The 22,282-nt window shown below is 47.5% G+C and overlaps 1 protein-coding gene and 1 long non-coding RNA gene across 3 annotated transcripts in view; one reads left to right on the top strand and one right to left on the bottom strand.

The window, feature by feature from the left end:
- Positions 1–18,683, bottom strand: part of LOC110499994 (uncharacterized) — a 24,399-nt gene extending 5,716 nt beyond the window's left edge. The window contains exons 1-16 of one of the 2 annotated variants that reach the window (XM_036957265.2): positions 18,528–18,683; positions 15,804–15,894; positions 15,170–15,349; positions 14,718–14,831; positions 14,376–14,543; positions 14,135–14,266; positions 13,918–14,031; positions 12,681–13,296; positions 12,490–12,566; positions 9,091–9,160; positions 2,945–8,165; positions 2,401–2,824; positions 1,922–2,155; positions 852–1,679; positions 521–693; positions 242–401 (exon numbers count right to left, since the gene is read on the bottom strand). In XM_036957265.2, the coding sequence (XP_036813160.2) occupies positions 242–401; positions 521–693; positions 852–1,679; positions 1,922–2,155; positions 2,401–2,824; positions 2,945–8,165; positions 9,091–9,160; positions 12,490–12,566; positions 12,681–13,296; positions 13,918–14,031; positions 14,135–14,266; positions 14,376–14,543; positions 14,718–14,831; positions 15,170–15,349; positions 15,804–15,884 (8,592 nt within the window). In that variant the 5' untranslated portion in view covers positions 15,885–15,894; positions 18,528–18,683. The remainder of the gene's footprint in view (positions 1–241; positions 402–520; positions 694–851; positions 1,680–1,921; positions 2,156–2,400; positions 2,825–2,944; positions 8,166–9,090; positions 9,161–12,489; positions 12,567–12,680; positions 13,297–13,917; positions 14,032–14,134; positions 14,267–14,375; positions 14,544–14,717; positions 14,832–15,169; positions 15,350–15,803; positions 15,895–18,527) is intronic. The other variant, XM_090213804.1, reaches the window with a different exon arrangement.
- On the top strand, positions 18,164–22,110 carry LOC149972986 (uncharacterized). The gene is made up of 2 exons (XR_016490175.1): positions 18,164–18,257; positions 18,603–22,110. It is a non-coding gene; the product is annotated as an uncharacterized LOC149972986 (long non-coding RNA).
- Positions 22,111–22,282: the final 172 nt, after the last annotated feature.

Raw genomic sequence — 22,282 nt, 5'->3', positions numbered from 1 at the left:
TACACTGTATATCCAGTTGTGAAGATATCCGTTTTATTACTATGCATACGACCTTTAATTGGTTGTTATTTTGATTGGTCCAGAAAAAGGTGATTTCACTGCACCTTTTATACCCGCTGTAAACTGTGTACGTGACAAATACAATTTGATTTGGACATGAACAGCAGTCTGCCATCTCACTAATGCCTGGTCCAAGTACAGTCGTTATCAGTTTCAGATTTAGAGGTGTCCTCCTCCTCACCTGTCTCTGGTGGTGTTCCTCCGGTGGTTTGGGCCTGGTGGCGCGGGCCTCCTCCAACATGGCACCGAGCTGGCGCACCTGCTGGTCACGGTCCGAGAGGGTGGCCAGGGTCTGCTGCTTCAGGAGCTCTGCCTGGGCCTTCCAGTCAACCTGCTCCAGCCTAGAGAGAGACAGATATACCTATGTAGCCAAGGCATAGACACTCATATACCTCTAAACATGATTAAGAATGTTTGGATTTTAAATAACATAAGCAGCTCTTAATGAAGTATGTCTCACCTGAGAATTTCTAGTTCCTGGTTCTCCCTCTGCCTCAGGTTGTCTAGCTCCCTCATCCTGTCCGCCATCTCATCAGCCCTCCTCTTCTCCTCCTCTAGCTCCTGGCTGAGTCTAGACAGCTCTCCTCCTCCCAGTCGAGTGAGCTCTGAGTGCTGCCGCTGGAGCTGTTCCAACTACAGGACAGGGAGAAACAAAGCTTGTGTTACTGTGGATACTGGTATATGAAAACACTATATACAGGTAAGTTATGACATCACTACCATTGTGGTTGTGTTAGTAGTGCTTTAACGGAATACTTTGTGCAAAATAGGAGATTACTCTGGTTGATTACCAGTCTCTCCCTGTCGTTCTGCAGGGCTGACAGGGAGTTCTTCAGTCCCCACACCTCCGCAGTGGATCCTCCATGGCCCGTGGTGGGTGTCTGCTGGCCCCCTGCCCTGCTCATCTCCTCCAGTCTGAGGCTGAGCTCCTGGGCCTGGCTGAGTGCCTGGTCCCTGCTGCCCTGCAGTGACGCCATGGCCTGGCCGAATGCCTGGTTCTGGGCCCGGAGCTGGCCGGCCACCTCCCTCTCCTCCAGCAGCCTCTGCTCCATGCTCAGCAGGTCTCGGGCCAGCTCAGCCACCCTCTCTGCCGCTGTCTCCGACTCCGTGCGCGTCACCCCTCCCTCCCAACGCAGTTCTTTCAGCTCCTTCTGCCGAGCCTCCTGCACCTCTCTTTCCTTGGCAAGGCTCTCCTCCAGGCTCTCCACCTGGGCCCTGGCAGCCTGCAGCTGCTCCCTCAGCTTCTCTACCTCCGCCCCGGGAGCGTCTCTCACCTGCCTGTTTCCACTATCACCAGCCTGGCTGAGTGTCTCCCTCTCCACCGCCAGAACAAAAGCCTCCCCTCCCTCCAGGCTCTTGATCTTAGCCTCTAGCTCAGCTCTCTCCTTCTCCAGGGTAGCGATGCGCTCCAGCTGGCCGGACAAGAGCTCCTTGTGCTGGGACTCCTTCATGGTGAGGACCTGGGTAAGGTCGTCCCTGTAGCCGTGAAGCTGGGCAGATAGCTTGGCCTTCTCTGCGTGGAGGTCGTCCCTCTGGACCAATAGGGAGCGCAGCTCCTCCTTCAGACTGTTATTCTCCGCAGCAGCCTCCTGGATCAGAGCGTCCTTTTCCATCATCACCTGGGACAACAGACCCATTACGTAGAGGGATGGGTTATACAACTGGGGTACGAGGAAGACATTCTACAGTACTATCACACTAATAATATCCCTCTTCTCACTACATACAGTTTCAGCATGTCGATGACATGCGTGTACGTAAACAGACATGGACGATTTACATTAAGTGTAGGAGAATCCATTCAGAATCTCTTCTGCCATTTATGCCTCTGTACACATGAGTGTTATCATTGTTTATTTACCTGCAGATGTTTCTCCTCCAGCTGTTTGTACATGCCAAGTACTCTGTCTCTGTCGTCCTGTAAAGAGCCCATGGCCTTAGTGAAGGCGTCCAGCCTGGCTTTGCTGTGGCTGCTCTCCTCCTCTGCCTTCCGCAGCCGGTCCTCCAGACCCCGCACCTCCTCTCTCCTCTCCTCCAGCTCCTTCTCAGCCTCCTGGGCCCTGGCGTCAGCCTCCCTCCTGGCCTCCTCTGCAGCCTGGGGGGGAGAAAGCATGTAAGCAGTGAAGAAGATGCAGGAGTATGGGTTTACACATTTCCAAGCTCGTAAAACAACTTGATAGCTCAATCAAAACGGTAACATCACAATAAATTTGTAGGGAATTTTTACACCCTATTTTGAATAAATGTAGAATTTCACACCCTGGGCATTGAAATGAGCAACTATTCATTGCGATGACAAAACATGTCATAAAGCAGAGATGAAATAAAAGTGATGCGTACCTGTGTCACGGCCTGCTCCTTCTCCCCCAGCAGCTCTACCTCTCTCCTCTCCTTCTCACACAGCGCTGTCTGCAGGCTCTCTGTCAGGGTCTTGGAGGAGCGCAGGTCTGTCTCCAGTTGTTCCACGCTCAGGCCCAGCCTTCTCCCCTCTGCTTCCCTCTCCTTCAGCTGGGACCTGGCCTCGTTGGTCTCTCCCTGCAGCTTCCCAACTGCCTCTTCCAGGGCCTGGGCTCTGTGGCGGAGCCCCTCCGCCTCGCTCTCCAGGGAAGCCAGCTGGGCGCGAGTGTCAGCCAGGGAGGTCTCAGCCTGGGCTAGGGACTTCTGAAGCTCCCCCCTCTCCTGCTCCAGGGCAGCCTGGTTCTCACGGAGCCTCTTCTCTTCCTGCTCCCATTTCAGCTGCCCCTGCTCGTCTGCTTTCTGCAGTCTGGACAAAAAACAAGAAAAAAAAACACATTACATAACACACTATAGTGTATCACAAACCTGGCAGGAAATTGGGGCAATTTAATTAATGAACTTTTTCAGGAACTGTAGCCATTTTTACCTGTCCACTGTAAGCTGTAGCTCTTCTCTCTGTGCGGTCTCTTTCTGCAGCTGTTCAGCCAGATCTCTGGAGCGGGTCTCTCCCTCCCGCACCTCGGCCTCCTTCCCCTGGAGGGTGCTGTTGAAGCGACTCTCCCACTGCCGGGTCTCATCCAGCACGCGGTCCCTGTCGTCCTGCAGGGAGGACATACAGCGCGAGAAGGCAGCCAGTCGGGCCAGAGACTCATCCAGGCGGGCCTGCATCTGCTGGGCCTGTCTCTCAGCGGTGTCAGCCAGCTCTTTTGCCTCCCGGGTGGCATTCTCCTCTCTCTCCCTCTCCCGGTAAGACTCCTCCAACCTCAGCTCAATCTGCTTCAGCTCGGCTCCCAGCCTGAACCTCACAGAGTCCAGGCTCTGCTCTGCCTCTGCTTTCAACTCAGCCTCTCTCTGTAGAGCGGTCTGCTCACAGGCTCTCCTTTCAGCTTGGGCCTGGCTGGCCTCTGTCTGGGCCTCAACCAGCTGGGCTTTGCAGTTAGATAGCTCAGCCTCAGTCTTCTTCAAAGCGTCTGTGACTTTGGTCCTCTCCAGATAGGCTTGCCCAAGCTCTTTGTGGATCTCGTTGCTGCCCAGTTGCAAAGCCTTGCCCTCCCTGGCCATCTCGCTGATCCTTTCCTGGTACTGGATGCAGTCCTTCTGCATCTGGCGCACCTCCAGCTGCTTCTCTCTCAGCAGCTCCTCCAGCTGCTTTGCCCGACTCTGGCTGCCCTCTTTCACCCTCTGGGCGGACTTCAGCTGCTGCTCCAGCTCCCTCTGCTTCCCTGACTCTGCCTCTGCCTCGGCCCTCTCTCTCTGGGCCTGCCTCTTGTCCTCCTCCAGCCTGGCTGCCCGGTCCCTCTCGCTCTCGGCCAGGGCTTCCAGTTCGGCCCGCTCCCTCTCCAGTCTCTCTACCTCCCGCTGCAGCTCTGCAAGGCGCTCCCGGCTGTCTGCCGCGTCCTGCTGGTAGCCGGCGATGCTGCCATTCAGCTGGGCCAGCTGGTTCATCAGACGCTCCTCTAGGTCGTCCTTCTCTACCTCCAGGCTGCTGTGGAGCTCCTGGAGTTGGGCTTCCCTTTTAGAGCTCTCCTCCATCAGGCTCTGTTCCTTATCTTTACTCTCCTGAAGGAGCTGCTCCAGAGAGGCTAGTCCAGCCTTGAGTTCAGCCTCACTCTTTTGCCACTGTTCCCTCTCTGAATGTAGGGCTGCCTCCATTTCCCTCCGCTTTCCCTCAATTGTGGCCAGTTCACTTTCAGACATGTCCGTCTTCACTGGCTCCTCCCCCTGGGTCTGTTCCTTTTCTTTAGTCTCCTGAAGGCGCTGCTCCAGAGAGGCCAGCTCAGCAGTGAGTTCAGCCTCACGCTCTTGCCTCAGTTCCCTCTCTGACTGTAGGGCTGCCTCCATTTTGCTCAATTTCACATCAATTAGGGCCTGTGTACTTTCAGTTATTTCATTCTTCCCCGTCTCCTCAAAAGAGTGCATTTCAGGTGCAGCTACCTCAGACTCTATAGCCTGATTATGTGGCTCTATGTCCTGAGGCTGGCTCTTAACTGGCTCTTGGGTAGTTTCAGTCATGACTGTACTAGACTGCTGGGCAACAACAGTTTCCTCCACTACATCATCAGAGCTGGGGGTTTTATCTCGAGCTAATCTGTCCCCTTTCTCTAGCTCTTGGGCTAGTTGTTCCCTCACCTCAACAACTTGCTGTTCTAAGGAGTCCCTCTGTGCCGTAGTGGCATTCAAATCAGCTTTCAGAGCCTCAAACTCTTCTTTGAGTCTTTCAAGTTCTCCTTTGAGTGCCTTGTCCTCCCTTCTTATTCCTTTCTTTTCATCCATCTCTCGGAGTCTCTCATTCTCCTCCTCTAAATCCATTATTTTCTGCTGCTTGGTCTTGGCAAACTTCCTCATCTTGTCTTTGACAGTGTCCACCTCTTTCTGGGCCTCTTCTTTCTGCCGTTCAGCCTCCTGCTTGGCTGCCTCGTGGGTCCTGGCTCTAGCAACAAGCTCCTTCCTCTCCTGCCTAGCAGCTTCCAGCACCCGTCTCACACGCTCTGCCTCATCACTCACGTTCTCATAGGACTTTAGCAGAGTCTCATACTCATCCTTCATCCCATGCACCTTCTCCTCACATTCTCTGCATGTCCGGGCAGCCTCCTCCTTGGCAGACTCGGCCTCTCTTTTACAGAAGTCTTTCTCTGTCAGCATACCCTCCATGGCCAGCTTGAGGCTCTCGCAGGATCCCCCAAGGCTCTGGTTCTCCACCAAGGTCCGATCGACCTCCTCTATCAGCCTCTCTCTTTCTGCTCTCAGCTTCTCCAGCTCGACTTCTCTAGCATCCATCCTCTGCTGCAGTTCAGTGATGACTTTCTCAGTGGAGGCCAACTCCTCTTTCTGGCTTTTGTTCTCTTTGAGGGCCTCTTTGCGGGAGATAAGGGCGGCCTTGAGCTTCTGCTGAAGCTGCAGGATCTTGGCCTCGCTGCCCTTCTCTTCCTCCTGCCTCTGGGGGATCTCGGCCTCCAGTCTCTGGCTCTTTTCCTTCTCTGCTCTCAGGCCTTCCTGCAGGGAGGCGATCGACTGGTCCTTCTCATACACTGTCTCTTGCATAGACTGGAGGAGGGAGCTTTGCTCACCCAGCTGCTGGCTAAGCTCCATGATCTCATTGTTCTTGTTGCTCAGGAACTGCTTGAAGTCCTCCACCTCTGTCTGCAGGATGGCAATGGTGGACTCAGCGGAGTCTGAGGCGGCTCCTTTGGCCGCAGCCTCCAACTCTGCTTTCACAGCTTCTGCATAGGTCTGAGCCTGGAGACACTTCTCCCTCAGAGCCTCCAACTCCTCATAGACATGTTCAATATGGCTCTCCTTCTCTCTCAGGGCCTGCAGCTCTTTGCCCAGCTCTAGAAGCTCACTTTCCCTGAGTGACAGGCTAGCCTGGCTCTCCTGCAGTTGGCCCTCCAACTCTGTACAAGATGCCTTCTCAGCCTGGACCTCTTCTTTCAGAGCTTGAAATGAGGCCTCAATGTCAGCTGAAAGTACCTGAGAGGGTTCCTCAGCACTGGGAATGGGTTTATCACCTCGTTGTTGTGCTTCGTTCTCAGGAGCGGCAAAGTCCACCCAGTCTTCCTGGACCCAATCTCCTGCAGCTGGCTTCTCAATCTTTTCCACTACAGCGTTGGTCTCCAGCTCGGCATGGACTTCCTTCTCTGTGCTCTCCTCTTTCTGTGCCTGCAGTTCCTCGAGCTCTCTCAGTCTAGTCAACAGCCCATCTCGTTCACCAACCTGCTCCTCCAAACGCTCCAACAGCCCGTTGTACTCTTCCTTTTGCTGTTTAAGCTGTTCGCGGTGGTGCCTGTCCTTTTCTTTGGCCATGCGAATGGTGTCTTTGCGAGAGTCCTGGGCCTCCTGGAGTTTCTTTTGCAGTGTTTCGCAATCTGACTCCAGTGAGGCCACCTGGGACTGCAACCCAGTGATTTCAGATGAGGTGTCAGCCTCTGGAGTCTGCTGAGCTCCCTCACTCAGCCTTCTGTTCATTTCAAGTGTTTCTTCCAGAACCTGATCCTGCTGGCTGATTTTCTGTTCCAAAACCTCAATGACCGCTTCTTTGGACCTCAAGGCTTGTCTGAACTCTTCGAGAGTAGTCTCAATTGCCATATCCTCTTGTTTTCTGTCTTTTTCTAAAGCTGGTACACTTGCAGGGGCTTCCTCTGTTGCTTTCCCTACTTGTCCTTTCCTTTGATCTGCCTCTTTCTCAAACGCCGCAACTTTTTTCATCAGCTCTTTGCGCTGCACCAGGGCTGCCTGCAACCTCTTTTTAATGGTGGCCACTTGGGTTGTCAGATCCTCTTTGTCCTTTCGCAAACTAGTGAGCTCATCACTATCCTCTACATGACTCTCCCCTGTCGCTTTCTCTTTTTCTCCAGCTTTCTCGAGCTCAATTATCTGTTCCTTCAGTTTCTTGACTTCAGCACTCATCAGGAACTTCTCCTCACCGGTCTGGAGCAGTTTGGCAGACATGCCATTGCTCAGCTCCATCATCTCCTGCTCTTTCTGGGTGATGCGCAGTTGCAGCTCGTTAATCTCTGTGTCCCTCTCACACAGTACAGCTTTGGCCATGTCCCTAGCCTGGGAGATCTCCAGTAGGCTGGCCTCCATGTCTTGGAGCTTCTGCTCCAGCTCAGAGGAGGTGATCTCCCCTTCTTCCAGCTGGGCACTCAGCATCCTGGCCTGGCCCTCCTGCTGAGAGAGAGAGTGCTGAGCCTTGTCCAGGTCTGCCTGCAGGGCCTGGATCTGCTGCTCTTTGGAGCGGCCTTCTGTCTGCAGGCCGGCCAGCTGCTCCTCCAGGAGATGCATCTCCATGCTCTGCCTCTCCAAGTCAGAGCCACTGTGCTGGGCCACCGTGTCCATCTCTGACCTGGCTGACTGGAGCTCTTCCTCATATCTCTGGGCCTGGGATTCTGCCTCATCCTTGGCAACTGTCAGGGACCGAATCTCTTCCTCAAGGCCTTGGGCTCTCTCCTGTGACTCTGAGGCAGCCTCTCTCAGTCTCTGGAGCTCAACCATGAGCTCACTGTACCTGTTCTGCAGCTCATCTGCTAGGGCCTGGGCAAACACCTGTCCAGGGGCAGAGTCAGAGTCAAAGAGGGTCGCCCCCTGCTGGCTGAGGTGCACCTGCACAGTCTCACGGATGATGACTGATGAGGACTCCACCTGGACTGTGGATGTTTCCTGCTCAGAGCTGTTCTCTTCCCAGGATTGCATCTGGAGCTGGCTAAAGCCCTGCAGTATGGGAGGCGACTGCTGACCTTCATCTTGGTTCACAGCCTCTAGGAGGGTCCAGCTGCTGTGGGCCACCTCGGAGTCACTGCTCGTGACCATCTCATCAGAGGAGGCCCCCTTAGATTCTCCGGGAGAGTCAGACTGGGGTTCAATGAACTCTGGACTGCTCTCGTTATCAGCGGAGACTGACAGGATTGACCTATCCTCTGCCACCAGGGTGGTGTCCTCCTCTCGCGTGTCTTCTAGGAGATCTGGCAGCACTGTAGGACTGTCGCAGGGGGCCATGGCAGTGTCCTCACTCTGGTCTAGAATCTGATCAGCGCTTACCTTGAATGCATCATTTGAGCCCTGCTCTTCAGCCAGCACAAGACTCTCTCGCAGGGCAGCCAATTCATGGTCTTTCTCCAATAGCTGCTGCTCCAGAGCCAATATTTGGGCTGGGGAAATCAATAAAGATGAAAATTAATAGCCAGCCTAATTATCTCACAATACACAATTAATTGATCATACCTGAATTGCCAAAACAGATATTTTTTTCATGACTCTGCCTATATATTATAGATTTCCTTTCAGATTTTTGCTTCTAACTGTTAACAATTGAGATGATTATTGACATACTGTCAACATCCTGACAATACTGTTAAAATACTGTCAATACTGTTGACATGTCTACTAAACCACCAGTCTTTCAGGTTTAGTTACAGACTGTGTGAAATGGGTAAGGCCTGTAACCGCATCTGCATCACTATGCCGAACTCTGTTGGCAGTGGGGCCTGTGACAGCACAGTGTCCAATCCTATGCAAACACATCAATAGAGGGTGTGTGTGTTGCTGGCAGGATGTATGACTGGTCCTGGTGGGTGGCTTTCAGATGTATGACTGGTCCTGGCGGTTGGCTTTCAGATGTATGACTGGTCCTGGCGGTTGGCTTTCAGATGTATGACTGGTCCTGGCGGTTGACTTTCAGATGTATGACTGGTCCTGGCGGTTGGCTTTCAGATGTATGACTGGTCCTGGCGGTTGGCTTTCAGATGTATGACTGGTCCTGGCGGTTGGCTTTCAGATGTATGACTGGTCCTGCCGGTTGGCTTTCAGATGTATGACTGGTCCTGGCGGTTGGCTTTCAGATGTATGACTGGTCCTGGCGGTTGGCTTTCAGATGTATGACTGGTCCTGGCGGTTGGCTTTCAGATGTATGACTGGTCCTGGCGGTTGGCTTTCAGATGTATGACTGATCCTGCCGGTTGGCTTTCAGATGTATGACTGGTCCTGGCGGTTGGCTTTCAGATGTATGACTGGTCCTGGTGGTTGGCTTTCAGATTCAGAGAATAAAAACACACATTTTAAAATAGGTCTCCTTACCTTTTTCAGCATCAGTCACTTCTTCCACAGACGGGTCAGTCACACACTGGACCAATGACTCCCTAGCAGCCTAGGAGAGAAAGACAAAGGCCTGAGTTATTTCTGAACACACAGAGGGTGTAAACCTTATGACTTAATAATACATCAATCCCATTGAAGTGGGACTACATTCAAAATGAAGTGAGTTAACAGTTTCACACAGCTGTAATGTAGTTACACAATAGTTACACTGTAGTTATGATGAGCCTGGGTGTGAAGGTCAGCCCAGGGCTGCAGTCATAACAGAGGATCAGTGGAGAGGCGATTAGCATTGCCTTGACCCAAACGACAGGAGGACATTCTGCCTCAGCATTATTAAACCTAAACACTGTCTCTGTCCCTCAGGCTGTCCCCTCTGAGATAGATCGTGGCCGACTGACCTGCCCCAGTAGTCAGGGCAGAGACCAGAGACACTTCCCCACATGAATAAGCATGTGCGACACTCAATGTGCTGACTGGGCAGTCCTCACAGCACAGTAAAATAACAGCACACCAATAGATCATATTGTATCAGACTGCACACACATACAGCACACATGTCTACAGAGGGTTTGTCGCTTTCTATTGTGACTCCGCACAGTCAACAAATTCTGTCTGGAAAGGGGATTGTCGAACAATTAGATTGAACATACAGAAAGTATTCACACCCCTTGACTTTTTCTACATTTTGTTGTGTTACAACCTGAATTTAAAATGGATTAAATTAAGATGTTTTGTCACTGGCCTGAACACAATACCCCATAATGTGAAATTTGAATTATGTTTTTAGACATTTTTCAAATTATTAAAAAAATTAAGAGTTAAAATGTCTTGAGTCAATAAGTATTCAACCCGTTTGTTATGGTAAGCCTAAATAAGTTCAGGAGTAGAAATGTGCCTAACACGTCACATAATAAGTTGCAGGGACTCACACTGTGTGCAATAATAGTGGTTAACATGATCTTTGAATGATTACCTCATCTCTGTACCCCACAGATACAATTACCCCTCAGTCAAGCATTGAATTTCAAACACAGATTCAATTACAAAGACCAGGGAGCTTTCCAATGCCTTGCAAAGAAGGGAACCTATTGGTAGATGGGTAAACATTTTAAAAGCAGACATTGAATATGCCTTTGAGCATGGTGAAGTTATTAATTACACTTTGGATGGTGTATCAATGCACCCAGTCACTACAAAGATACAGGCATCCTTCCTAACTTAGTTGCCGCAAAGGAAGGAAACCGCTCAGGGATTTCACCATGATGCCAATGGTGACTTTAAAACAGTTACAGAGTTTAATGGCTGTGATAGAAGAAAACTGAGGATGGATCAACAACATTGTAGTTACTCCACAAAATTAACAGAGTGAAAAGAAGGAAGCCTGTACAGAATAAAATTATTTCAAAACATGTCTGTTTGCAATAAGGCACTAAAGTTAAACTGCAAAAAATGTGGCAAATAAATTAACTATTTGTATTCAGGACAAAAAGTTATGTTTGGGGCAAATCCAACACAACACATCACTGAGTACCACACTTCATATTTTCAAGCATGGTGGTGGCTGCATCATCTTATGGGTATGCTTGTCATCAGTAAGGACAGAATAGAGCTAAGCACAGGCAAAATCCTACAGGAAAACCTGGTTAAGTCTGCTTTCAAAAAGAGACAGATTCCCATTTCAGCAGGACAATAACCTAAAACACAAGGCCATTTATAAACTGGGTGGGTCGAGCCCTGAACGCTGATTGGCTGACAGCCTGGTATATCAGACCGTATAACATGGGTATGACAAAACATTTAGTTTTACTGCTCTAATTATGTTGGTAACCAGTTTATAATAGCAATACGGCACCTCGGGGGTTTGTGATATACAGCGTTGCGTCGTGCCTAAGAACAGCCCTTAGCTGTGGTATATTGGTCAAATACCACACTTCTGGCCTTATTGCTTAAATATATACTGAGTGCACAAAATATTAAGAACACCTGTTCTTTCAATGACATAGACTGAACAGGTGAATCCAGGTGAAAGCTAGGATCCCTTATTAATGTCACTTGTTAAATCCACTTTAAATCAGTGTAGATGAAGGGAAGGAGACAGGTTAAAGAAGGATTTTTAAGCCTTGAGACAAGTGAGACATGGATTGGGTACATCTGTCATTCAGAGGGTGAATGGGGTAAAACAATAGATTTTAAGTGCCTTTGAATGGGGTATGGTAGTAGGTGCCAGGTGCACCGGTTTGCGTAAAGAACTGCAACACTGCTGGGTTTTTTCTCAACATTTTACCATGTGCGCTAAGAATGGTCCACCACCACCATCCAGCCAACTTGACACAACTGTGGGAAGCTTTGGAGTGAACATGGGCCAGCATCCCTGTGGAATGCTTTCGACACCTTGTAGAGTCCATGCCCTGACTAATTGAGGCTGTTCTGAGGGCAAAAGGGGAGGGACCGGGGTCAACTCAATATTAATAAGGTGTTCTTAATGTTTTGTTCCTAAGTGGCCTAGTTACAGTTGACTTAAATCGTCTTGAAAATCTATGGCCAGACTTGAAAATGGCTGTCTAGCAATAATCAACAACCAACTTGACAGAGCTTGAAGAATAAAAATAAATAAAAGTGAAAATATTGCACAATCCAGGTGTGCAAAGCTCTTGGAGACTTACCCACAAAGCCTCACAGCTGTAAACGCTGCCGAAGCTGGTTCTAGCTGTATTGACTCAGTGGTGTGAACACTTATGTAAATTAGTTATTTCTGTATCTCATTTTCAATAAATGTAGCAGCACTTCTAAAAACATGTTTTCACTTTGTCATTATGGAGTATTGTGTGTAGAGGGGTGAGAGATTAAAAAAAAAAAAAAAACATTTCAGGCTCTAATACAACAAAATGTGGTTTATGGGTCAAGGGTTATGAATACTATCTGTAATTTCACTGTGTGTGAAAACATCTGACATCAATACATGCCATATATTAACATAATAATAATTAATAATTAACATAATAACACTCTTGGATCATTGGTCATAGTTTTTTTGGCATAACTTCTCAAATAACGAGCATTGTAAGACATCCACAGCTTTGTCTTTTACACAGATGAAAATGAGCCCACCATTTGGTCAAATTACAGAAATACATTAGAGAATCTAGCAATGGGTACAACAGACTGAAGAGTCTGGTAATTTGGGGTTCACAGATAATAAGCCATATAAGCTATTTCTCCCAAAGTACATTTGGATGTTTATTTTCAGGTTATTACAGGATTCAAAACAAGCTTACAACATGTGCTACCTTAATTAATTTAGTAGTCGTAACAATACCCTACATTAATTTAGTAGTCGTAACAATACCCTACATTAATTTAGTGTGTCTGACTGCTCACCATTCCAATTTGCTGCTCCAGCTGTTGTATCCTAGCAACTGCCTCTTCGCCTTCTGCGGTGCGCTTATCCAGTTGTTCTGAAAGAAAAAAAATATATTTAAATACGCTGCAAGCAAGCCACTTGTTAGGGTATCATGAATGCTATACATTTATAAACGGAACTTGCATGATAGTGTATTTGGTTCCCTTACCTTGCAATGTCTCCATGGTGTGGGTGACCTGGGCGCAGCGTTCCTCGCTCTCCCTCTGCTCCACCCTCAGCCTCTCCAGCCGGGCCTCCAGGGCCTGCAGTGTACCCAGGCACTGGGCCGGGTCGGTGGGAACAGGGCTGTCCTCCTTGACCCCCTCTCCAGCCAGAGAGCGCAGGCCTGTCAACAACTCAGCCAGGGCCTCTCCTGCCCTTTGCCCCTCTCCATACTCCTCTCTTAAGGCAGCAAGCTCCTTCTCCAACCTGGCTACTTCTCTGTTGGTCACTTCCTCCCGCTCTCTAGTGGCACACTCCAGTTTCACTGTCAGCTCCTCCATCTGGGTTGATCTGTCTCTCTCTGAAGCCTCCAGACTGGCTAGCTGAGCAGCTCTGTCATGCTCGGAGGCCTCCAGGTTGGCTAGCTGGGCTGCTCTTTCCTGCTCGGAGGCCTCCAGGTTGGCTCGGAGGGCCACCAGCTCTGCCTCGGCCTGGCTGGACCACCCAGCCCACTGCTGCCTCTCCTCCTCCCTCTGCCTGCCAGCCTCAGCCAGCTCCTGCTCCCTCTGCCTACCAGCCTCAGCCAGCTCCTGCTCCATCTGGCGGAACTGAGCCGTGAGGATCTGCAGAGAGAAGGGGGAGAGTTAGAGATAGAGGTAGAGTGAGGCAGAGAGGGGGAAAGAGGCAGAGAGAGAGAGAGAAAGGCAGAGAGGACAAGAGAGGCAGAGAGGGCAAGAGAGGCAGAGAGAGAAAGAGAGGCAGAGAGAGAAAGAGAGGCAGAGAGGGAAAGAGAGGCAGAGAGGGAAAGAAAGGCAGAGAGAGAGGGGCAGAGAGGGAGAGAGAGGCAGAGAGGGAAAGAGAGGCAGACAGAGAGAGAGAGGCAGAGAGGGAGAATGAAGACAGATGAAGGCGGGGACGGTAGGGTCTACAAGGAGGACTGCTCGGCTGTGCCAGTAAAGCAGTGATTTTGCATTTAGATGAGAAATGAGTCTGCCCCTCAGCCCTTATGTAACATGCAACTTGTCAATCACCAAATGTACTTACTCAATCAGTGTCACTCCGCTGTCACACTAGTAACTTGGTGAATAATGTAATACAGTACTCTGTGTCAGTCTCTTCAGATGGGCTCATTTTGCTCAAGGGTCAGTCAGGTTGCATTGTTATTCTATTGTGGGACCTTCATTGAGAAAACACCATTCCCACTATGGCTCTACACTGACCAGCACAGTAGAGCGTGTCTGTACCTGTTTCTGCTGGTCGGCATTGTTCAGCTCCCCCTGCAGCATCTCCAGCACCTGGCAGCGCGACCGCATGGCTTCCTCCTGCTCCTCACAACGCCGCTGGGCTGCACGTAGAGCCTAGCAACACACACACTAAAGGCTTGGGTACAGGCTAAAAACAGTGTATAGGACCTGGCCTGTGTGAGGGAGTGTAGAGTGAGTCAGATAATGAAGTTTGTACCTGCTGTACCTGCTGCAGCTCAGCGTCGTTCTGGCTCTGCACTGTGACCCTCAGCAGCTCGTCCTCATGCTTCTGGATCTGCTCCTGGAAACGCACGTCCTTTTCACAGACAACTGCCTGAAGCACACGAACCTAAACGCATGACACATCTCTGCAGTCAGCTGAAGGGCCCTTTTTTTTTATACAATGCAATCCGGAACATTTTCATTGAAAATGGTTAGAGTAACAACAAAATTGGCACCTGCTCCGTGTGTACGGCTTCCTTTTCACACAGGGCCTGTTCGGACATCTGGAGACGCTCCTCGAGGTTCTTCGCCGAGGTCGAGACCTCACTGAGCTGCTTCCTCAGCTCCTGGAGTTCCTCCTCCACAGCAGGAGCTGAGCTGGTGAAGGAGCTGTCTGGAGAGCTCTTCAGGAAATAGACAAGGATTTCAAAATGTTATTGATGACAAAATAGTCTAGTGTAGACCAAACTGGCTGTAAAGAATCTACAACATTTTAACTGAATACATAACAGCTAAAATACACATCAGAACCATGCTTAATGAACGGAGAGTTATTTGAACTCAGCTAAAGGACTTACTGTTGCTCCCTCCTGCCCCTTGAGGTCAGCAATTTGTTTGTTCAGAGCAGCCATCTTGGTTTTGGCCTGCAGCTTCAGTTTAGTGAAGCGTGCCTCCGCTGTCTCCCTTTCACTCTGTAAACACACCAACAAACACAGCATTGAAACTTGTGTTCCAGCAACAACAGCATCATCTCAGTATACTTCTGACCATAATCATTATTTGACAAGAAGTGCATCAAATATGAATATTTCATGAACCCAACCCACACAGGAGAGTAAAAATCGAAGCTATGCATTGAGGGCACATCCATATAAAACCACTGCATTCATGTCTCACACACGCATACAAAGTCAAAGCAATACACACAGGCACGCGCACAGGCACACACACACACGCACACACAGTCAAAACAATACATGCAGGTCCACAAAACCAAAGGAAAACACACCCACCTGTACCCAGGCCTCACCTTGAGCTGCGTTTCGAACGTGGCCAGCTGGCTGTCCTTATCTCTGACCACCTCCTTGAGATGCACAGTCAGCTGCTCCAGATGAGCCAGCCTCTCCAGGGGCTCCTCCTCCACCCCAGGCCCAGACTCCTCAGGGGCCCCGGGGGCATCTCCAGGGGGGAGCTGGGGGACCAACATATCCTGCAACAGAGCCACAGAGAAGAAGAGTGGATACCAATATGGGGACTTGGAGAACATTAAGGTCTTCAAAGGTGATTCGTTAGAGCAGGGTTTCCCAAACTGGGTCCTGGGGTCCCTCCTGGGTGCACGTTTTGGTTTCTGCCCTAGCACTATACAGCTGATTCAAATAATCAACGCTTGATGATGAGTTGGTTATTTGAATCAGCTGTGTAGTGCTAGAGCAAAAACCAAAACGTGCACCCAGGGGGGACCCCAGAACCGAGTTTGGGGGACCATGTGTTAGAGTGCTGATCAGTTTTGCCTTTTAGATCACAATAGATTTATTATTATGGACAGAGAGGAACTGATCCTAGTTAAACACTACTACTCTGAGACAGTTGATAAATATGGGGCCCAGGACAGAAAACATTAGTTGTTATGTAAGCTTGTGAGGGGTTGAGGGAGTCTCTCTTACCTGAGGGGCTCCATCGGGGGGCTCGTCCCCAGACAGCTCCTGCAGGACGTTGGTAAAGCCCTGGGACAGTCGGCTGAACATGTAGCCGAAACTGGTGGTACAAGACAGAGACATTAGGCCTTTATCTGGACAGGTGGGACCTGGGTCATGGTCAGTAGGTTGCAAAAGATCCTACCCAAAAAAGGTCCTTCAAGAGGTCCTACCTAAACTTTCCAAATATATTTTGGGGCTTTCTTATCTTCTGAGTCCATAGATGCCACAACAAAATAAATTATAAGCTTATCAAAAGTTTCTTAAAAATTGTGAATATTCCATGCAGTGTTTCTTCCCATGCAAGATCCCTGATCAAAGTAAACCCATGTCCTAACATGATACTTTCACCTTGGTTTGACATGTTAGATATGAGATTTCTGAGAGATGCCCAAGATTCTAGAGTTTGGAGATTGAGCGGTGGTAGGCAGAAGCAGGCGCGTAAACATTCATTCAAACAGCACTTTCTTTGCGTTTTGCCAGCAGCTCTTTGTTGTGCGTCAAGCATTGTGCTGTTTATGACTTCAGGCCTATCAACTCCCGAGATGAGGCTGGTGTAACCGAAGTGAAATGGCTAGCTAGTTAGCGCGCGCTAATAGCGTTTCAAACGGCACTCGCTCTGAGCCTTCTAGTAGTTGTTCCCCTTGCTCTGCATGGGTAATGCTGCTTCGATGGTGGCTATTGTCGTTGTGTTGCTGGTTCGAGCCCAGGGAGGAGCGAGGAGAGGGACGGAAGCTATACCGTTACACTGGCAATACTAAAGTGCCTATAAGAACATCCAATAGTCAAAGGTTAATGAAATACAAATGGTATAGAGGGAAATAGTCCTATAATTCCTATAATAACTACAACCTAAAACTTCTTACCTGGGAATATTGAAGACTCATGTTAAAAGGAACCACCAGCTTTCATATGTTCTCATGTTCTGAGCAAGGAACTGAAATGTTAGCTTTCTTACATAGCACATATTGCACTTTTACTTTCTTCTCCAACACTTTGTTTTTGCATTATTTAAACCAAATTGAACATGTTTCATTATTTACTTGAGGCTAAATTGATTTTATTGATGTATTATATTAAGTTAAATTAAGTGTTCATTCAGTATTGTTGTAATTGTCATTATTACAAACAAATGTTAAAAATCGGCCGAATAATCGGTATCGTCCTTTTTTGGTCCTCCAATAATCGGTATCGGTGTTGAAAAATCATAATTGGTTGACCTCTAGATCAAACTATACTAAATATATTCACGTCACCAAATAATTGATGAAAACACACTGTTTTACAATGAAGGTCTACAGTAGCATCAGCAGCCCTCAACATGTTAGCACCATAGTGTAGCTGGAGGACAGCTAGCTTCTGTCCTTCCCTGGGTACATTGACTTCAATACAAATCCTAAGAGGCTCATGGTTCTCACCCCCTTCCATAGACTTACACAGTAATTATGACAACTTCCGGAGGACGTCCTAGAAACCTATCACAGCATGAACTGACATGTTGTCCACGCAATCAAAAGATCAGAGAATGAATCTAGTACTGAAAGCATAAGCTTCAGCTAGCTAGCACTGCAGTGCATAAAATGTGGTGAGTAACGTTAGTTGACTCAAAGAGAGAGAAAGACAGTAGGTGAATGGTTAACAAAATAATTTATTCATAAAATTAAGGAAAAGTAAGATAGTGTTGTATTTTATTTGTGTTACTTTCACTTACTTAGCTAGCAAATGCAGCTAGCTAGTTAAGTGTACAGAGAGGGGTGCTATGTTAACTAGCTGGCTATCCAACACTGGATTTCTTCCAAGGTAAGCTTTTTATTTTTACTTATTGCCGCTGGTTCATAAACGGAAAGAAACTGGGGGAAAAAGACCTGAATTTGTCCAATAGAAATTCACATTTGCAACTGTCAGCTAGATGCAGTCAAGAGTGTGGAAGGCGGTATTGACTGTGTCACTGTCTGTCACCTTGATTCTCCACCTCATTCATAGGCTAGGTTGTAGCAACATCACAATGGGTACAGGGGAAATTAGAGTATCATGTAGTAGCCTAAACCTATCGATGTTAGCTGGGTGAATGTGAATGAGTCATCTGATATGCTGTAATAGAAATAAGGCCATACTCATAAAAATGTATCACCCTCCCTCATCTTAAATGGCACCGAACGCCACTGCAGTCAATCATCCTTTGTGTCAATAATATACCTGTGGCAACATACATTTACGGGCATTATTGTTATTGCGACCCAGATAGTTCGTGCAGAGGGCCTCGGGGTTCGAATGTCACCCGAAGAACCGAACACTGCCGAACAATAGGGCCATTCGACTGCGGCTGCGTCACTTCGTTTTGCCCACTACTCATGAACAGCAGATTATGGGGAGAAATGGATGGCTTACTTTCTGAACATTTTGACAGTGCTGGCTCCAACCATAGTAAGAGTATTTGATGTTTATACATAAATCGGAATTATGATGTATTGGTTGCGCTTGTATAAAAACAGCACAGTAGACAATCTGAGAGAAAGCGAACGATTTAGCTTTTCAGTGCACGTAGACAAGCAGCTAGCTAGCTTGCTGGCTAACAACGATAACAACATTGTCTAAATATATCGCCGTGCCTTGTTTTTTTGGAGCGTGTGGCAGCTGTTCTAAATTGCAACTCTGTGAATGGTGTGCTGATAGTTGAAAGAACGAGCGACTAACCTGTATGAAAGCTTCTCAGATTTCTGTTTATTCTTTTTATTTGATAAATCTCCTCTGCTGTATTTCTGTGCATAGCCACATCACCAAACATCCCGGAAACAAAACTTGCAGAACATCGATTGGCCAGTGGAGGATTGCTCAACAGTAAGGGGGAGTCTGTAAATTCCGACCTTTACCATTTTTATAGAGACCGTCTTAGGGACAAGGACTCAAAAAACGAAAAATGTGCAACATGCGCCAAAACACTTTTTACTTTTTTTTTTTTACAAGATAATGTTTTTGTCTTTTTATACCACGATTAACCTTCTTATCCATTTTCGTTTGGAACCACACTGCTGAATTTATTAGGATGGGGCCGGGTCATGACCCACGGGTCAATCTGATCATCAACAATGGAAGGCAACTTGGACGAAGCCTTCTCCTACTTGCACACTACACCACAGTGTTTGTGACCTTTGTGAGTCGCTCTGTGAACTGGTTCGTGCAGATGCTAAAGTGGACCACACTGTTTGCACGGTACACCGTGTCCGTCTTTGACTCCATCTACAGACACCTGCATTGGTGGCGTAGAAGGGACGGTGGAGGGGTTGCCAAGCAGATCTGCCACAGCCCTGACACAAAATCAGGGTGACCAGAGTAAACATGCCAAGTCCCTTTAAACCTGAAGAAGTCTCAATTATTCTAAGAGTTTTAACAAACCCTATCACTAACCGGACAGCCTGCTCAAGACATCACATCAGAAGATCTCACTGCTCTTTTGGGAAAATGAAGTGCAACAGTGGTGAGAGAGTTGAAATAGAATGGAAAGAGCACCTTACTGAAGTCATTCAGCTTGAGCATTTCATTTTTACATTTCATTTATTACTAACAGTCTAGTGTTTTACAGTATATGCATGTATCTGTTGCATGTGTATTCCTTGTACTGTAATGCCAATATGAAAGTTACATGTTTGAATATTCATATCATAAACTGCTATAATAATGTTCAAGGAAAGCTTCTCCAAAACCACTAACAGGAGGGGAAGAATCGGGCATTAAACACACTATTGTAACACTTTTCTAAAGGGGATAACGTCAATTCAACTACACTACCCACCTATGAACTGTCATTTGTAACATGTATAGGATGTACAGTATCTACAGGGGTCTAACTAAGCAGCTATTTTGTCCCACAGCCAGCTATTCATGTGACTGTACATAACTGAGAAGTATGTTTCCTGGGCCACCAGACAGGGAATGGGTCTTTCACATTCTAATCTCGGCACCCAGAACCAAGTCTACTCGATTACATTCATGTTCAGTCTGTCACAAGACTATTCCCAGTCCTGCATTATATTGTGTCAATCAGAAATTCGAACCACTATTGAGTTGAACGAATACAGAATTGTCTTTATCTATGCTTATAATGTGTATTCTTTTATTATTGTATTTACTTATTTTATTTGTACAAACTGTGAAAATACTATATGAATGGCAGCATTGTATTCAAAATCATGCGAACAATAATCCCTAAAGTTGCAAATGTGTTGACTGTTGGCTGAAGTTGGCTGGATGTCCTTTGGGTGGACCATTTTTGTTACACACATGAAACTGTTGTTAGAGTGAAAAACCCAGCAGCATTGCCGTTCTTGACACAGACCGGTGTGCCTGGCACCTACTACCATACCCCAATCAAAGGCACTTAAATCTTTTGTCTTGCCCATTCACCCTCTAAATGGCACACACACACTCGATGTCTCAAGGCTTAAAAATCCTTCTTGAACCGGTCTCCTCCCCTTCACCTACAGATTGAAGGGGATTTAACAAGTGACATCAATTAGGGATCATAGACTGTCCAGGTGAAAGCTATGTCATGGAAAGAGGTGTCCTTAATGTTTTGTATCCCCAGTGTATATCACAGGTGTCAAACTCATTCCACGGAGGGCTGAGTGTCTGCGGGTTTTCGCTCCTCCCTTGTACTCGATAGAGGAATTCAATCAAATCAAATCCAATTTTGTCACACGCCGAATACAACAGGTGTAAATCTTACAGTGAAATGCTTACTTACAAGCTCTTAACCAACAATGCAGTTAAGAAAAATACAAATAAATAAATAAAGTAACAAATAATTAAAGGGCAGCAGTAAAATAACAATAGCGTGGCTATATACAGGGGGTACCGGTACAGAGTCAATGGGCAGGGGCACTGGTTAGTCGAGGTAATTGAGGTAATATACATGTGGGTAGAGTTATTAAAGTCACTTATGCATACATAATAAGAGAGTAGCAGCAGTGTAAAATAGGGGGGGCAATGCAAGTATTCTGGGTAGCCATTTGACTACATATTCAGTAGTCTTATGGCTTGGGGGTTGAAGCTGTTTAGAAGCCTCTTGGACCTAGACTTGGCGCTTCGGTACCGCTTGCCGTGCTGTAGCAGAGAGAACAGTCTATGACTAGGGTGGCTGGAGTCTGACATTTTTTAGGGCCTTCCTCTGACACCGCCTGGTATAAAGGTCCTGGATGGCAGGAAGCTTGGCCTCAGTGATGTACTGGGCCGTCCGCATTACCCTCTGTAGAGCCTTGCGGTCGGAGGCAGAGCAGTTGCCATAACAGACATTGATGCAACCAGTCAGGATGCTCTCGATGGTGCAGCTGTAGAACCTTTTGAGGACCCATGCCAAATCTTTTCAGTCTCCTGAAGGGAATAGGTTTTTGTCGTGCCCTCTTCATGACTATCTTGGTGTGCTTAGACCATGTTTGTTTGTTGGTGATGTGGACACCAAGGAACTTGAAGCTCTCAACTTGCTCCATTAAGGTCACCCACTAGTAAGGAACTCCCCTCACCTGGTTGTTTAGGGCTCTACTGAATGGAAAAAAACAAACCTGCAGACATGCAGCCCCACATGGGAATGAGTTTGACACCCCTGGTCTAGATAAAGCCTTTAAAGATGGAATACACATTAGGGGAAACGGCACCACTGTCTCTCAAATTTGGCCGTACGTGTCCTCCTCTTCTTGATATGCCACACCTGTCTGGTGGATGGGTTACCTTGGCAAGGGATAAATGTTCACTAACAGGAATGTAAACACATTTCTGCACATCATTTTGGAGAAATAAGCTTTTTGTGCGAATTGAAAAATTCTGTGATCTTATTTCAGCTCATGAAACAGGGGCTCGACACTTTACATGTTGCGTTTATATTATTGTTCAGTATAGTAATATCCCAAACTAATATGAACGTTTCACCATTAGGGATTCCAGCTTTAAGAACCAGTCAAGCAAACTGTTTTGGGGATTTCTGTGAAAGCTACAGCATGTACTCTGTACTGTAGTCTAAGTAAGAATCCTCTAACCGACTGTAGGATGTGCCACAATGTTCTATCTGGGCCTAAGCGCCACAGTTGAAGTACTTTATTGTGCATTATGCTAAATCCACTGCTTGTCTGGCCTCAATGTTCCTGTTGGGCTGCATGAAGAATCAAAGTCTGGCACTGTAATACAGAAAGCATGGTCTTGTAGTCATGATGAAGTTATTTGTGAGTAATGACCTGGGCCTACTTGGTCTATGAATGTGAAGGAATCTCAATAAACCAAACTAAACACAGAACTGTGACATTCTTTACTATTTTCTTCCCTTTCCAGTTAAATGCCACACAGACACATGGTCCTGATTGACGTAGGCTTGCAAATAGGTGAGAACATGAAATGATTCCAGATTGTTAGAGAACTTCTTGTCACCCTAAGAGTTAGTCTGTTGTTGCTGTTTTAAAGAGCTG

This window comes from Oncorhynchus mykiss, chromosome 21, assembly GCF_057628025.1.
Source record: "Oncorhynchus mykiss isolate SJ-2025 chromosome 21, ASM5762802v1, whole genome shotgun sequence".
In the NCBI taxonomy this organism is placed as follows: domain Eukaryota; kingdom Metazoa; phylum Chordata; class Actinopteri; order Salmoniformes; family Salmonidae; genus Oncorhynchus; species Oncorhynchus mykiss.
The sequence above is the reverse complement of the archived record's forward strand: the minus strand, read 5'-3'. Positions and strand labels throughout refer to the sequence as shown.